Raw genomic sequence first — 18451 nt, 5'->3', positions numbered from 1 at the left:
TTTCACTAAAGGTACATGCCCCAGAATTATCTTCCAAGCAAAACTTACCAGCACTGCCTTGGTGCAAACCCTAATTTACTTCTACAGCATTTTGGGATCTTGTCTACCTTATTCTTTTCTGTCTTACTCAAATGTTCTGTGTTTTTTTTAAAGAGAAGTGTACAGTCTCCTAAAAAGAAATCCAAAGAAGTTAGGAGGCACTGTCTCTCTCTGTGCCTGACACAGCACTTTTAGGAACTGCAGCTTCAAAACAACAGACCTATTTGGACAGCACCTATTCAGAAAGAGACCTATTTGGACAGTCTTGACATGAATACTACTTTTTTTAAAAACAAAAACTTAACAATTACACAAATGGATGCTTCTAATGGGTGTCAGGCCAGCTCCTCATTATTTAGTTGGATCTCTAATTGTAACTGTGGTAATGCTTCCCTCACTTTCCGAGCCCTTTCTAATAACCAGTAGTGTGAAACAAGGTTGCATTCTTGCACCAACTCTATTCATAATCTTCTTCAGCATGATGCTACAAAGGGCCACAGCAGACCCTGATGAAGAAGATGGTATCTACATTCAATACTGTACTGATGGAAGCCTTTTCAACCTAAGGTGACTGAAGGCCCATACTAAACCCTTAAATTATCTTGTCCAGGAGCTGCTTTACGCTGACCATGACGCCCTCATTGCCCACACAGAAGTAGCTCTGCAGCGTTTAACATCCTGCTTTGCTGAGGTTGCTGAGCTTTTTGGGCTGGAAGTCAGCTTGAGGAAGACAGAAGTCTTCTATCAACCTGCACTTCAGGAAGTCTTCCATCATCCCCATATCACCAATGGCGAATCAGAGCTCAAATCAGTCCAGCAGTTTAATTACCTAGGGAGCCTCATCTGCTCGGATGGTAAGATTGACAGGGAGATAAACAGGTTAGCAAAAGCAAAGAGCTTTCAGAAAACTCCATAAAAGAGTCTGGAGAAATAAACACCTGAAGAAAAGTACAAAGATCAGTGTTTACAGAGCTATAGTGCTGTCTACTCTCTTATATGGATCTGAATCATGGGTCATCTACTGCCACCACCTGTGACTCCTAGAACGCTTCCATCAACGCTGCCTCTGTACAATCCTAAACATCCACTGGTCAGATTATGTGACCAATACATCTGTTCTAGAACAAGCAGCAATCACAAGTATTGAGGCCATGTTGCTGAGAACACAGCTGTGCTGGGCAGGACACGTCTCCAGGATGAAGGACCACCGCCTCCCTAAGATCTTGCTTTATGGTGAACTTGCCACCGGCTGCCGCAAGAGAGGAGCCCCAAAGAGAAGATACAAGGACTCCCTGAGACAACATCTCAGTCTTGGCCATATTGATCATCATAACTGGTCTACTCTGGCCTCCAGTCGGGAGGTCCGGAGACACACCATCTATAACGCTGCTGATGCCTTTGAGAACACACGCAGGATCACTCTCGAGGAGAAAAGACAACACAGAAAGAATCATGTCTTGTCGATACCACCTAAGGAGTCTTTCTGCTGTGCCTTTTGCAACCAGACATGTCTATCTCGTGTTGGCCTTATAGCCACCAACGCGCTTGCAGCAAATGTGGGTAGAGTCCTTCCCAAATCTTTGTTCGCGAAGCCTGGCCATGAATGCTTCCCTACTGACAAATATGAAAGTTGCTGTCTGCAATGCAGCCTTTGATAGCCTGAAATTGCAGTGGTCCTGTCACTTGCTTTCATTTGCTGATGCCTTGATTAAAAATCTGTTGGCAAGGACTGTCACACAAGCAAGTATCTGACAACTCTTCCTGCCAAACACACTAGAAAAATTAACCATGAATCCTGGTCTTGAGTCACAGATGGTTTGTTAAGAGTGCCATGGAGAAATGCAAAGGCTACAAAAGCAGTGGATTCTGTAATTCTGAAAAACACATTCTTAAGTGTGATGGCAAGCATCCTAAGAGCCTGTAGGGAACTCTGACAAAGACAGATTCAACAACTGGCAGCAGAGGAAGATGTTTCTGCACAAAATTCCAACAGCAAAACAGGTAATTCCAATTGGGATGTTGTTCTGAAGCATTTTGGGACAGTTTGCCTCTTCACTGTATTTTTTAAATATGAAATTTCACTAGAATCTTTTCTTAGATCAATCATTTATTGTGAAGAATCAACAAGGTTTTGTTCGTGTCAGATTACAAGATAAGGATCGAATTATATTAAAAGGCACTTCTTTATCTCTCCCTGGTTTTCCTTCTCCTGGACAGAAAGTTCCAAATTTAAAATACATTCATGCACCTTTTCTGCCTTGATTTGAAGTAAAAGAGGAATAGTGCAAAAGAGCAAATGTCACAGCAAACCATATGAATTCCTCAGGCTTGAAAATCTTGTAATTAGAACGTATTTCCTAGAAGTTTAAATAATTTTACTTTTTTTACCCCACAGAAAAGAGCCATTCCTCCCCCTCTGTCTACAAAGAGGAAAAAAAATCCAATTATATATTTCCATGCTGACTCCTTTGGGAAAAAGACAAAGGGAAATAAATGTAATTAATAATGTAGGAGAAAATTAACACAAGATAAAAAAGGTAACAAAGTGAAAGTCAAAGAATGCTATATTTGCTCAAGGATGCCAAAGGCAAGAATGAGAATAATTTATTGGTTTTGAAAGCTGCTTTTTTAGTTTTAAAAACAAGAACTGATTAGACAAACTGATTCTAAGCTTACAAATGAGGGCAGTGGGGTCAGCACAGGGGGAAGTACTGGTCTCCTCTCTCTGGTGGCCAGCAGTAGGAGAAGTGTAACGAAGCTGCGTCAGGGGAAGTTCAGAGTGGACATTAGGCAAACAGTTCTTCACCGAGAGGGGGGTCTATCCAGGAACAGACTCCTAGAGAAGCGGTCACAATACCAAGCCTGTTCAAGTTCAAGAAGCATTTGAACAATGCTCTTAGTCATATGGTTTAGTTTTAGTTAAGGAGGAACTCCCGTGACGGGCAAGGAGTTGAACTTGATGAGAGATATGCTATGATTCTAAATCTTGACTCACATACCACTCACAGTAAAGCATACCTTAACAATGGAAAGGCGTATAGAAGTGAAGTTCAGGGTAAGTGCTTCAGGTTCTTAATGATTGCTAAGATTTTCAAAAGGGACTGGAAGTCTTAAAAAAATGAAATAATAAAAAAAAGCAACTGATATCCAGAGTGGAGAGCCAGTGTTGAGAAATAGCGTCTCTTTTAAGTATTGCAGTTTCCATACACTGCACCAAAGTACTTCAAATGATTTTCACCATGCCTTTATTCCTATAATGAAGCATGTCCTGACTACAGCCACTTTACCCACAAAGACAGAGCATTTTAGGATATGACACAGGAAGCAATTACTCAATACCCAAAGCATACTCATACTTGCCAAGAAAATATCTGAGAAGGGAAATTCCAAGTAAGCCAGATAAAACATCTGGAGGCAAAAGTATTTCACTATCATCCTGCTTTACTATTGTCTGCTGGGATGTTTGTACAAAATCAAGTGACATCTAAATGGCATTAAACTGGATTGCTTCCCATATTAACTTATTCTTGCTTGCTGATACTCTACCAAATGTTTGGGGTTCATCACTCCTGTGATTACAAACTCATTGTCATTTAACTCTTACTTTGTCACACTAAATGCAACCCCTTTCCATGCACTAACTCTGCCTTTTGCTTTGGAGGGTAAACCCGGGCAAATCTAGAAATGATGTTTGCATTAAATCATATAATTAGATAAAGAAATGCTTGCTACCACTTATCAAAGATGTCATGGTTCTTCATTGCAAAATGCCCAAAGCCCAAAGACAATACATGAAACCAGCCTGGATTCTTTGAAAAATATTAATCAGTCCTACTGTGGTAATTATCAGGTTGTGCAATGGAAAAATACAAACTCCCAGGAGTCCCAGCAGAAAGCAGAAGAGATCAACAGGATCCTAAACTAGCTCCAACAATCCTATTTAATCTCAAATGCTATTAGACACATTAAAAGAAAAATCTTTCAAGAAGGAATAAAAAAAAAAATGGAATCACACAAAAGCAATATGCAGCTGGAAATTCCCATCTACCTTGCTTCACACTTATCTCCTCTGTAGACAAACATATGATAAATAATAGTAGTGCTGAAGAATCTTTGGTTTGGATACTGTTGTGGCCATTCCAGGAAACATTCTTACCGCTACTGTTTCAATCTTCTTGCAAAAATGCAAAATGTATTCTTCTCCTCTTTCTGTCTTGAGTTAAAACATAATAGCAGATTGTAAGTATACGTATCATTGTACAAAATTTAGAAATAACAATGTTAAATGGCACAAAGTGGGAACCTGGAAGATTCTATACTTTCAAGGGAATTTCGTGAAAATCTGGGGCAGAAAGTTGAAATCCTCAGAATAGCTGGACCTAGGCCCAATGTTGAGCCTGTTTTATTTTAATAAAAATGAACATCTGGTAGATTAAAGCCATGAAGAGTAACATGATTAAGGTAGTATTTAGAAGAAAAAGCCAGATTTCATGAAGCCACAAAACACTCAAATCATCATTCTGAAACATGCCTCATAATCACATAATAATATTATTCATTTGCCAGTAAGAGACTATATAAAATATATACTGCATACTGTATAAATATATACAGTATACTGTAAAAATGCAGAACTGCTGTTAAAGCATTATTTCCCCACCTCTCAGCAGATATTTACAATTGCAACTAATTTGTCATTCCACATTCACCTGGTTCTGTTCTTCTGTGCCTGAGTGATTACTCCAGGTTAGAGGAAAGGAATGGCCAGTTGTACACATAAAAATAAAATACCCAGAACGGGTCGGAATTCACAGAAATGCAAAACAAAATGGAACTTCCTAACATCTTCCTTAGCCAAGAGAGAAACGGAGAAGGTCCTTTAAAACAGTTAAAAGGGGAACCTGAGAACTGGCTTTTACCAAACCTACACTCTTGTTATGTTAGTCTTTATCCAATGTATCAGCACAGCTGATTTTTGGCCATTAGCCTGAAACATCTTCACCAAACTGCTCTCATTTCACTTCTCCTCGGATGCCTACAGGAGTGATTTTATATGAACTGTCATCAAAGTCAGGCTAAAATATTCTAGGCTAAAAGCTGTTGAGGAAAATCTGGGCCTTTAGAAATTACTTTCTATTAAGAACTGACTTTATAACTCTTTCCCTGTTGCTTCCCATTCTATTAGGTTTTTTTATACTCCTACAGGCAGAAAATTAATTCCTCCACCCTTGCTATGAAATTTTGACTATATAACATGGTGATCCAACAAGGACACACGGAACATAAAACATGAAATGCAACTGAAATATATCAAATGTGATACCTCATGGTGGGAAAACACTAATAAAAGATTGCTCTTCCTTATTCAACTGTGAGACTGAAGGAACAAAAATGGTATTACTGGAAAAAATACACATAAAAATTTGGGGAAAGAGGGGGAGAAGGAAAAACAGAACTTCAGAGCAAGTATCTTTTTTTTTTTTCTAGTGACTGTAAAGGTGCCATTTTTGTTAACCTCAAAATGGAAACAGCTCTGTAATAGCCATACCACAAATGCTGTTGTTGCCCCCTGCCTTCTCAGACCTCACCTCTGTCAGAGGCAAAAGGACCAAGTGTCTGTGCTGTCCAAAGGGTCCTTCTCCTACTGCCAGGGACTGAAGTAGTGGAGGTACTTTTGCAATGCTGATACTTATTCCCTTAACTGGAGCTCAGCACTGACGTCACCAATTAATTTCACAGTCTCCTCAGTGTGTGATCCAAGGGCACCAGCTCCTTCCTTGAAAACATTGCAACGGTTAGATTTTTCAGTGACTTTCATAACCTCCTAGCAATTCTGTCACTAGGAACATAAATATTTTCATCTGAGCTGGAGACATGAGAGCTCATATGGGACTCTGGCCAAACTGTGCTGAATATGAAATGGCCCTTCAAAATAATGCAAGACCTCTTGCACTAACAGGAATGGTGACTGAGAACAGTGAAATCTGAGAACATACACAGACACAAGGAGCATATTGGCTTGCCTATGCATGTGCAATTGATCAATAATATAAATAGTGAAACAAACAAGTCTGGATGGCGTCTGGCTGTCTTTATCATAACTAAATGAAAGAAATCTCTCCAGAAGAGTGACATGTAGTAGAAAGAGTATTTTACAATAAAGTTTTCCTTTCACATATCATCACTATTACATGCATAAATACCTGCATCAAGACCTCCTCTGTTAAAAGGAAAAGAAAGTTGTAATAGGAGACTCCTTTCTAAGGGGGACAGAGGGCCTGCTACACAGTCTGGACCCAACTCACCAGGAAGTCTGCTGTCTTCCAGGGGCTCGAATAAAGGACATCACTGGAAAACTCTCCAGTGTAATAAGGCCCCCTGGTTACCATCCACGATTGGTTTTCCAAAGCGGCAGTGACAAAATAACAAAGAGAAGGCCAAGGGCAGTCAGAAGAGACTTTAGGGCCCTGGGATGATTGGCAGGGGGATCAGGAGCATAGGTAGTGATTTCCTTGATTCTTCTGGTAATGATGAATAGTACTGATAGGAATAGGCAAATCTATCAGGTCCATGCATGGTTCTGAGTCTGGTGTACTGGGAAAAATTCTGGATTTTTTGACCATGGGATGATCTATTCAACACCTGGCCTACTGACACCTGATGGGATGCACCTATCTCAGAGAGGAAGATGAGTTCTAGCACAGGAGCTAGTGGGGTTCATTGATAGAGCTTTAAACTAGCTGGGAAGGGGGAAACACCAGACTTGCCGGTGATGAGCAATGGGATGGTGTGCCAGACTCCAGGAAATGGGCATTAATGGGATCTGTCAATCTGCTTCATGAGCTGTTGGCTACAATGTCCCACACCTGAAATGTTTCTGCACCAGTGCACGCAGCATGAGGAATGAACCAGAGGAGCTTGAAGCTTTGGCCCAGTCCCAGAGATTTGACTTCACTGACATAAGGGAAACCTGGTGGGATGAGACCTGTGACTGGAATGCCCTGTTGGACGTTTACAGGCTCTTCAGGAGGGATAGGCAGGGCAGAAGAGGCAGAGGGGTGGCACTGTATGTAACAGAAGGGTTAGGTTGTGTGGAGTTCACAGCTGGCAATGGCACAGTGGAGAGTCTCTGGGTGAGAATCCAGGGACAAACAAATAATGCAGATGTCACTGTGAGAGTCTGCTATAGACCTCCCAGCACACTGGTGAATTATTCTTTGAGGAACTAAGGAACACTTCCAAGTCAACTGCCCTTGTTCCTACAGGGGACTTCAGCTTGCCAGAAACAACTGGAGGCATCAAAGCATCACACAGCTGGTGCAGTCTGGGCCAGAAGGTTTCTGAAAAACCTGGATGACAACTTTATGGAACAGGTTCTATAAGGGAGCCAACTTGGGAAGATGCCCTCCTTGATCTGCTGCCTGTCCACAGAGCAGATCTCGTGAGCAAAGTGGAGATTGGTGCCGTCTTGGGCACAGCGACTGTGAAGCGATTGAGTTTAAAAGATCTGCTGACAGGAGGAGAAGTGCCAGCAAAACCTCAACTGTGGACATGAGAGCAGACTTCAGGCTGGTCAAGGAATTACAGAGTGAAGTCCCCTGGGAAAATGTTTTTGTGGGTGCTGGTGTCCATCAGTGCTGGTCACTTTTTAAACATCACTCCCTAAGAGCACAGGGGCAGCAATTCCCAAATGTCAGAAGTCAAGCAGGTGAGGCAGAAGGCCAGCTTGGCTGAGACAGGATCTTCTCTCAGAAATAAGGCAAAAAAGGAAGGTGTATGCCCAGTGGAAGCAAGGTCAGGGGACACTGGAAGAATGCAGAGATGCTGTTTGCCACTGTAGGTAGAAAATTTATGCAGCCAAAGCTAAACTGGAGTTGAAGCTGCCAGAAATGTGGGAGACAACATAAAGAGATTTTTCCAAGTATGTTAATTGCAAAAGGGAGTATAGAAATATCATCACTGTTACAGGATGAGGATGGTCCCCACACAAACAGGGACAGAGACAAGGCAGAGGTGTTTAATACTTTCTTTGCCTCTGTCTTCAACATGGATGATGGACCAAGAGGGCCTCAGTGCCCTGAGCTGGAGGACCATGACTGCGACGATGATCAACTCCCTGAAATCGTGTGGGATCTGCTGCTCCAGCTGGATCCCTACAAATCTATAGGGCCTGATAGGGCCTCAAAGACCTGCTGATGTCATCACAAACCTCTCTGGATGATTTTTGAGCTTTCTTGGGAATCCAGAGAGGTCACAGCTGACTGGAAGCTGGCAAATGTTGTCTCGATTTTTCAAGAAGGGCAAAAAGGAAGACCCTGGAAATATGAACTCTCATGAACTCTCTCACAGGACCAGAGCTGCAGGAGATGAAATTAGAATGAAGTCGTGCAGTTTGTACTGCTATACCAAACCCTGCAATCTATTCAACTGAGCAAGGAAATTGGGTGTGGAATTTGTGTGAATGAATTCCACAGGAAAAACTGAAAAATTAAGACATGGTTGTCTACTACAAACAGTTAAATCGTCCTTTCTCAATTAGCAACAGAAAATGTCATCAACTCTTAATCCCTAATCCAAATAAAGGTGTTCTTACTCATGTACTAACTAACTTGAAGGGCAGATTTAATAAGCAGTGGAAATACTGCATAACAGAAATGGGCCCAGATCTGAAAAACCACTCTCAGTCAGATGTTGCAATTGAAAACTCTCTTTGGCTATCATTCATCTCTGCTACTAAGTATGAAATCTGCCATTACACTTTCAATACCAAAAAATTGATTACAAAGCCTAGAGAGGCACGACATCTAAAATTATAAAACCAGTAGGAATCTGAATAACCTACAGTTCCAAAAATGGGTAGCATATATTTGAAGTGGTAAAACACAAAACATAACTTGAAAAAAATCACAAAACTGAGTAAAAAGCAAAACTCTTGCTTCTTTATTTCATCAGTTAACAGAATTATTTTGCTAAAATATATCAAAGCGACTTCTGAACAGGAGTGGAAGTAACAAAAGCCACTTGATTCTTTCTTACAGGAGGAAAAAAATATAGCAACTGGGAGTATGACATAGGAAATTGGTTAATTGTACTTTATTGATTCTAACCAGATGTTACACACCAGCCCATTTAAAAACAATTTAATGGCTTTACTCAGCAGTAATTATAGAACAGAGATTAACAAACTGCACTTAACACAGGTAGGTCCTTCCTTTAATTTGTTTCACATACCATTAAAGCTACTCAGCTTTTTGGCAAACTGCAGTTTTATAGATTGGTATATTATTTGCAATTATCGTTAATTTCTATGAGCAATGATTGCAATATATCTGAAACACATCTGTTGCTGACACTATTTGAATGTGACAATTTCATGGCTAGCAAGTGTACATGTTACTGATGTACCACTACTAGTAAGTGACTGATAAAATTGTTCTACCCTTACACTTCGAAATACAACAGGTACTTTATCTCATATAAAGGCAGAGCTGTATTTTCTTTCATAATGGGTTAGTTTATGTGTCCAAAGGTATCTAAAGTATCAGTTAATCCTCAGACAGTCTCAACTGGTTCAGGGGATTATTCATGTAATCAAGTACAATACAAGCACTCATTATTAGGTGCTCATGCAGCTGGGATAGCTGAAAGCCTGTGGTCAACACACATAATGCATGATAACGTCTCAGACACAAATCTGTTTGTGAGGGAAGGTTCTCCTTTACACACCACACCATCTGGAATAAGGGAAGACAACAAACATCTGACTTCCCATGACAGATACATTTCAACCGCTATAGTACATATGTGACATGCAGATATGTCCATACTTGACAGACACTGGCAGTGATAAGAGTACATTTTCTCTATGCTGACTTCAGGGCATAACCCATCAGAGAAGAGAGACATTTTCAGTCTCCAGGAAAGATGACGTAATCCTTGCTTGTGCCACATCTATTGTAGCAGATAAATGTACAGCCTCACAGGCTACAGCAGCAGGTGGGGGATGTGCTGTGCTGTGGAGATAAGAGCTGGAGAAAGAGAAAAAATTCCAGTTAGAAAAAATACTTACAAATCATTCAACATGCAAGCATGGACTTGACAAAGAACTTGTATCTCTCATATTGATGGGATACATGACAATGTTTCTAAAGTTTTTTGAGGACCCATGGTGCTGATATAAATTCTGAACATTACAGCCAGTGTGAGATAGGTCGGAAGCATTCCCATAGGTTACCTGATGATCACCTGACCAAGGTTAACCCTGCCATCAACAGCACTCATGCCCAGTGCAGATCCACAGAACTCTAAAGTTCTGGCACTGTCCTTATGCATATGAACAGGTATCACATATAAAAGAAAACAAGGAACTGAGAGGAATGGAGCAAGTTGTGTGAGTAACTAGCCACTTTAATAACAATAACTATACACTAACATATTTTTTAAATGAAAAAATAAACATCTAAGGACATCAGTCAGACTTCACTGTGTGAATCCAGTCTCAGACTTTTACTCACTGAGGAACAGTTGAAATTGCTGTCAGCAACCACACTGGTGGGAATTCACAATCTAACCCACTGCAGTAACATAATCCCTGAGGCTGCAGACATGTGGCAAGCTGGTGAGCACTTGAATATAGTGGCTCTTTGTGACAGAGGCTTACAGGGACCCCAAGAAATAATCTGAGACCACTCACCTGACACCATGGCAGGATCAGCTGTAGCTGTGTCATTACTGACAAGTTTGTTTAACCTGCCTTTGCAGACCACCCAGAAGCTGCATTCACAGCAATGTGTTCCCATGCCTCCCCCTCCTACAGTTCAGAACACTGTCCATGGATGGTACATGTACCATGTCCATGGATGGTACACTGTCCATGGATGGTACATGTACCACTGGCACCACGAACAGGAGGAAGTTGGCCTTTCTGTAATGGCATTTTGTGTATTTGTATATCATGCTTCTTGGCAGCATCTTCTCTGCCAGGCTAAGCATCCTGCCATTAGATTGCCCTGCTTGAAGTTGGATCAAATAGGTCTCAGGTCTCTCCTGTCAAATTCCTCTCTCTCTTTCTCCTACTAGGCCACATCTATCTTGGAGTACAGTGCATAAAACAGGACCATGATTCTGAAACTGAACAGAGCAGAAGGCTGACTTCACATGCTTTTTTTTTTTCCCAAGTCATATTCTTACTCAGAAATGTATTAAACTGATGTCTAATTACAACTAAAGAGCATCTGTTATGTATAAATATTACAGATACTTCTTGTGAGCACTCTGAAGTCTTATCACAACTGACATCTGGGTTTTCTCTTCTCTGCCTCCTACAGAGATGGGGCAGTTTTAATTTCTGCCAAGGACTCTCTCTGCATGATGTTCCCTAGAACAGGAGAATGGATTCAAGAATTTCTCTGTACATGGGATCAAGGACCTAAAAGATACTTGTTGAATTGTTAAATTCTCTTCCGCAAAAATACACGTGCTACAGCCTGACCCCTGACAAATGTACTCAATGTACCCAGCTCCCTAAGGATTTCATCTGCTCTCACTCCTTCTAAAAGGCGACTGAAATGTGTCTATCTTCTTTACACTCACTCACAAGTGGTCCATACTCATCCATGATTTTTCCCATGCTGTCTGTGTTCTTAAATTGCTATCCTATGACTATGATCCTAGTTGATATGACATAGTTTTTAAAGGTACTAATATCCCTCTGTCATGTTTTCACCAGAGAAACTGAAATAACTGAGAAGCCTTTCACATCGTGACAGGCTAGGGGAGACCTTCCTCCTGCAATAAGCCCTCTGCCAGGAAGACTAGTTTAGAAACCAAGACAGTTATAGCCCCTTCTTCCTCAAATATCAAACCTGACTCGCATTGTTTTCAAAACCCCCCAAAAAATCAAGACTGCAAGCTCAAGTTTACCACTGCATGATACTTCCAAGGGAAGTACTTAAAGAAAAAGAAGGACACCAGAGAACATTTAATTTGGAACTCTGATTGCAAGAACTGATTTTAAATTCAGACAACCACAAACAATCAGAATAATCCTACTTTCTCCAGCCCTATATAAGACTAACTCCTTCTGTTTCCAAATGCAAAATAAGCAGCTTAACCAATCAATGCTGTACTTCACAGCCCCCAAGCTGGAGGCTCCTGACCTTTCAAGGGACATAAGTAAGAAGACTATTCTTAGAGATAAGCATATTAAAACGACAACAAAGACGTATTTTTAGTTAAGAGATTTTACATGTACACAGACATCCACAATCACATAACTCGCATATTTGTTTTACCTATGAAAGAAAGACCATTATAAAGTTACCAACCCTGCTTAAAGGATCATGAAACATAAATAAATTTCTTAAAAATTTCTAACACACTTTTATCGTGGCCTTTAGCTAAAGATCAATCGTTCCTGAAAAACAATCCTTTTAGGCCTTTTGAATAAAGCTGGGAGGACTAAAAATTGGTTTTGTACATAAGCAAAGTACATCAACATTTCAGTGACATATAAACTTCATTTATTTAGTTCCTATTAAATCAAAACACTTCTGAACTACAGTCCTGGTGCTGCTCACTGTCTTGAATTTTTCCTTTATTAAGACAAGCCCCATGATTTTCAGATGTTTTGCCAGTGATTGCAAAGATACAGACGACATCAGTTCAAGCAATGGAATAAATTATTGGCCACCAAAACTACTCCTGAAAACAGTTTCTAACAACCCAAGATGCCTAAACCAAGCAGGCTGGCAAGAAAAACCATCTGAAAAGAAAAACACGTGAGCGTTGCAGAGGAGGACCACAGAACTGGAGTTAGTAACAATACGTACCGTGCCGCTGAGAATGACAGGAACAGTATAAGGCAGATGGCAGCCACTGACCCTAATCCAACAGCAACCATGTACTGAGGAGGGGGTGACAAACCTGAAAGAAAATATCAAGCCATTCAAACAAACAAACAAACAAAATACCAAAACTTGACTGTTAGCGGATTTCGAACTCCTCTGAGGTACGCTCATTAATTGGAAACATTTTATAATTAAAAGTAAATTGCAATAAAACCATGCTAAGAAATTTATTTTTTGTTTTTTGTTGGTTTTTTTTTTTTTTAAAGTTATGCCACTATATATTTAAGAAACTGTCCTTACAAGCACAAAAATTAGCCATATTTTTAATTTTTGCATGGAATCTTTTATTTTTTTGAGATGATAAAAAGACTTAATTCTCTGAGGACTACCTGAACATTACAAAATAAATAAAGTGGCCTCCAAAAGCTAGAATGTTGTGGGGTTTTTGGCTGGTTGGTTAGTTGGTTTTGCTTTGTGGGTTTTTTTTATTGCTGTTGCTTGGGTTTGGGGATTTTTTTGGGGGGTTTGTTTTTGTGTGTGTGGTTTTGTTGTTGTTGTTTGGTTTGGTGTTTTTTTTTTTTACTCTTTAAGCCAATATAGATCTATCTTAAAATAGACTTCTAAAATTTGCATTTTCTCTGCTTCAAATCCTTTGTGCACAAAAATTGCTGTAAAGATTTGGATGTGATGTACAGAAATAGCAACATTGAAAACCATGGACAAATAAGAGAATCCATTTTAGAATGGATTGCTGAATCCACTAGAAGGGAATATTGAAGAGGAAGGCAAATTTTCTGTCTCTAACCTTTTCAATCCTCATAATCATTAATAGCAAATGAAGAAACAGCCACAACAATTATTAGTTTACGTCGCCAAGCAAAGCTATGACAAATTATACTTCCTCACTGAAGGAAAAATTGACTTACTTTTAATTTGCGCCCAAACAGCACAGGACTGTGTTCTTACCTGAAAGTGAAAACATAAAAATTGCTGTTTCTCATGAGAGACATTTATTATTACTAACACTCTCTGAAAGATCAGCCATCCACAACATACTGTATTTTACTACTATTGGGAATACAGTTTGTTATTCCCCTAACAGCAACCTCTAGCTTGTCTTAAAAGATTATAAATTATAAAGATAAGATTAGAGATAGAATTTTGATGAAAGGCTCACTGTTGTCTTTTAGCTCATTACTCTTCCTTTCTTTCTACAACCAAGGCATGTTAATAACATGGAAGGATCTTAGAAGTTTCTTCGATAGGGATTCAGAATTCATGAAATGCAAAGGTTGAATATGCTGTATTAACTCTGTCCCCATGCAGAACATATATGTTAAAATATAGTACCTAATGATGTGCTTTACAGATACTGGATACAGCATTTTCTTCAGTTAAGACAACTTGTTTGGTAATTTCTAACAATTTGTATAGAATACTTTTAATGGTTCATGTTCACACCAGTTGAATAAATGTAACCAGGGGTCTGCTTTTGCAGACTTGTTATACAATTTTGGTTTTTTTACAGTAAGCTTTGGTCCATTTAAAGCTTTTTCCCCCAGCACTTCACAGTCATAAATACAAAAGAAGTTCTGTTCTAAGTTCTTGTCTATTGTGTAAGTACTGTGAAGTCTATTTTTGTAGTGCTTCTACACACACGCTTTCCTGCTAAATTATTTTCACAGACTTTCCCATAATGCATACACAATTCGTATATTTTTCATGTAGCAAAATGTCTATTCAGGTACAGAATAACAGTACATTTCTAAGAAATAGAAGGCTACATTTTTAAGTATTTGCGTAAAAGGATGAAGACACTTTTGTATGTTTAATCTCGTGTATTTGCATTCTTTATCTCATGTGTCTGCATGCTGAACTGTGGAATCTCAGTGATTCTTCAACCCATTTTTTATAAGGAATTTTCTGGTCAATTAAAAAGGCAAAAGACTGACAAAGAAGATCCTCTTAGAAGAGGAAGAATAAAGAACAAGGGGTGGGTTTAAAAGCTCAACCAAATGTCAGATTTTGGAGGCACTGGCATGAGTGCCATCATTTTGAAATAGCTACATTTATGACACCCTCTAGCGTGCAGAAAATTAGTTACTTCCTGCCTATCAGGGAAGTTACAGAGGTCCCATGAATCTCAGCAGAAAAGCTCACATTTCTGCACTTTATACTAAATCAAACTATAAATCCCTTTTCTCTGATACAATTAGCACCTTTACTGAAAAGTTAAATTACTCCTCTAAATACTTGAGTATCCATCGATTTCAAAGTCCATATTATAACTTGGATGAACACAGGTAGCTAAACTGCAGACAGAAACCACTTCCACAGCTGCAGACTTGAAAGAGTTCTGGAGGAAAAGCATTCTGTCATGCATATACACTTTCCTCAGATAATTCATATTAGGCTAATTTTAACAGATTTTCCTCACAGTAGGGATTGTTTTGATTCCAACTTAAAAAAACCCCAAAAACAACAAACCCACAGCTTTATTCTTGAAAAGACTATGTCACCTTCACCTTTCACAGTCGTGTTCTTACTTCTGTTGGATGCACAAACCGTTTGATTCAAAAAAAGCTGATGCTGACACTGAACAAAAGCTATGCTAAAGACACTACTCTCAAATTAGTTTAAATTCCAAACGCTTTTTTTTAGTTCTTGCCCTTCACTGTGAGCCTTGGCTTTCTGCACAGCATGGAATTCATAAAGTAATCACAGGGGATTAAAATAGGTACCAGGTGCATTTGAGCTATTTAATTAGGATCATCCCTCCTGGAGACGGACCTTTCCAACACTGGACAATTTGTTCCACTTAAGTAAGGTTAACTTCCTAACTGCTTTCCATGTGTATCCCCAGTGATCTCCTTGGATCATTTGACCAGCCTTTTAACACATCTGGATACCCTGCATGAAATGCATAAACGAAATACGCATTTTAAATAGTCCACTTTGAAAAATAAGTGGAAAGTAAAAACCTCACAGCAGACACCCTTCTCAAGACCTCCAAATCTGAACAATGGATAAATGAACATGATAATATGTCAGGTACATTATGAATAATGACAATAAAGTTTAAAATCAAGTCATGATTGCGCAGCATGATGACACAAATTGTACCATTCTCAGTATGAGGGGCTCTGGAGACAGAGGGACCCCGAAGCATGCCAGAACATAAAAGTCAATAATGAGAACATTAGTTAGAAGTCTATAGCATCTATTTCTAGTTTGTCTGTATTCAAATGGAAATGTGTTAACAAATTAAAGACACTATAGAAATGCTGATTTCACAGGTACTAATAATTGAGGGCCAAGCAAATAAAAAAAAAAACAAGCAACTTTTAAATATTAACTCCTGAATCCAGTTAGTTAAGTAATCAGATTTTCAGAAATTCTCAAAACTCAGTTCATAATTTTTATTTTTTTAACCTTTTAATACCAATAATTGCACAGAATACAAGGGCATGAGAACTGAAGATAAGCCAGTACTTTTGAAACATTGGTCTAAGTCCCATTTCAAAGAAGCAGAGCTGAGAAACAAAGCTGTTTAGTATTTGTGATCCTAAAAACGATTCATAAGTGTTGTATGTAACTTCATGTACTTCATCAACTAACAAAAGCCATACTGTATACTAGACGTATACTAAGGAGCTGGTGCATTCTAAATGGAAGGAAGCAAGAGTGACTTTGACAAATGACAGCAATAATAATCCATTAAATCAGCACCCTAGAAAATACATCTGCAAATGTTAGCAATTAAAGATCAGGAAATAATCTATAAGAAAGAAAAAGAATAATGTAGCTTAGAAGCCACTTAATAAACAAGTTGGCAGAGATGTATAAGCAATCAGCTCTGTTCTGTGCAAGAAAGGCCTCCACACAAGTAACAAAAGGAAAAATATTCCACTATCAGAAAATACTGAAGGGAAAGAGCTAGGGAAACCAAAGCATAAAACCCAAGGATAAATGAACTAAGTTCAAGGATGTATTTAGCAGTGCTTATAGAGGCCAAACTTTTATACATTTGACTGATAAACAATTCTGCTCCACAGAGTAAATTTCTCTAAAAAATACAGTTCATTGTCCAAATTCCAGGATATTTTGGGCTAACTTATTTATGAACTGAAATGCCTTCTTTTGTCATTTCCCTACTTTTTCCTCTCACACAATCAATTAAAAGTTTATGACAAACAGACTTACATCATGATCAGAAACCACTTCACCTGTGCTATAAGAAAACTTCTCAGTCTATTGTTAAAGTAGATACTATACAAAACATGTGCTGCACAGGTCAGCAGATACCAGAAACATCTTAGTACATGCACTTGTTTTATTTCACTCAGTTTGGACTGAGGCCATTATATTTCTTAACAAAAGCTGTCTTAACTTACTGAGATTCATGTGTAGGCTTCCAAATAAGTGACTCACAGATCAGTTTTTGCATGCTTCCTTGTTTTTTGCTGTATAAACAAAGCCCTAAAAACTCTATTTTAATTTTCTTCAGATAGCAAGGTGAGGCAGTGTTTAGGTGGTTTTTTTCTTTATTAGGGATTGGTTAGTTCAGTTTTTATATTTGACATTCAGGAACTGTATTGCACATAGAGTTATCACCTGCTCCACGTGAGAAGAACTTCCTACTGTTGGAAGTTATATTATAAAAGAATTAAAAACTGCTGACCCCTGAGATAGATACAACTAGAAAACTAGATCAGGTGTACATGTTAGAAACTTTTTGTTTCTAATTGAAAATGCATATTTACTTTAAAATTATAAAAACCTTAATGCTAGTAATATACTTTTTTTCCACAAGGCTTTCCCAGTGGAGCTGGAGTTTGTCCACATCATTTGGAGAACTGGAATATTTTGTTATAAAACACTGGATTAAAAATTAACATGGGTGAAGGAGTAGTTTTTAAATTCTCATACTAATCTGTTTCACTAAATTCTGGCCCAATAAAGACACCCTCAATGGAGGGCAGTGATGGTCCTCCATTTTTACTAATTTTCTGTTTGTCTTTTGACATCCAGAGTTGCTTCAACATTACAATGACATAAATATCTGTAAGGAATTACAAGAGATATTTAAAGAGCTTCAGATTTAATCTAATTAAGTCAACTAACAGATCCTTGGAGCATCATAAAAAATCTAACATATTAAAATTTTCCTCTTTTTCCCCAGCAACATTTCATTCAACAGGTGTAAAGAAGAGGTTTTAAAATATCCATTACCTTATTCCACTCACTTATTATTCTCAAAAAAACACAGTACTCTTCTCCCAGCTTTAAAGGAGCATTATAAAACTTCCCGTAGTAATGTCTGTCTCCAAGAGCAATTGACATGTTATCAGCAACATCTTTCGCCTGAAATTCAGCTGCCACATATCCTTTAACATCAGTGGTGTTACTAAAGAAAGTTGCAGTAGCAAAGGAGTCACAAATAAAAGTGCTTTGCAAACCCAGAGGAAGCACAATCACTTGATACAGACTAGAGTGAAAAAAAAAAATTAAATATTAGCCCCTACTTCAATGAACAAAGCATCAGACATTCATTAATTCATATT

At 38.7% G+C, this 18451-nt stretch overlaps 1 protein-coding gene across 1 annotated transcript in view; it reads right to left on the bottom strand.

Moving 5' to 3' along the window:
- Positions 1-8956: 8956 nt before the first annotated feature.
- The window catches only part of SUSD1 (sushi domain containing 1), a 42677-nt gene continuing 33182 nt past the window's right edge, over positions 8957-18451 (bottom strand). Inside the window, exons 13-16 of the mRNA XM_064642571.1 lie at positions 18120-18375; positions 13814-13853; positions 12870-12963; positions 8957-10067 (exon numbers count right to left, since the gene is read on the bottom strand). Coding sequence (XP_064498641.1) covers positions 9929-10067; positions 12870-12963; positions 13814-13853; positions 18120-18375 — 529 coding nt within the window. The 3' untranslated portion in view covers positions 8957-9928. The remainder of the gene's footprint in view (positions 10068-12869; positions 12964-13813; positions 13854-18119; positions 18376-18451) is intronic.

The sequence above is a fragment of the Pseudopipra pipra genome, chromosome Z (assembly GCF_036250125.1).
Source record: "Pseudopipra pipra isolate bDixPip1 chromosome Z, bDixPip1.hap1, whole genome shotgun sequence".
NCBI classification, from domain to species: Eukaryota; Metazoa; Chordata; class Aves; order Passeriformes; family Pipridae; genus Pseudopipra; species Pseudopipra pipra.
The sequence above is the reverse complement of the archived record's forward strand: the minus strand, read 5'-3'. Positions and strand labels throughout refer to the sequence as shown.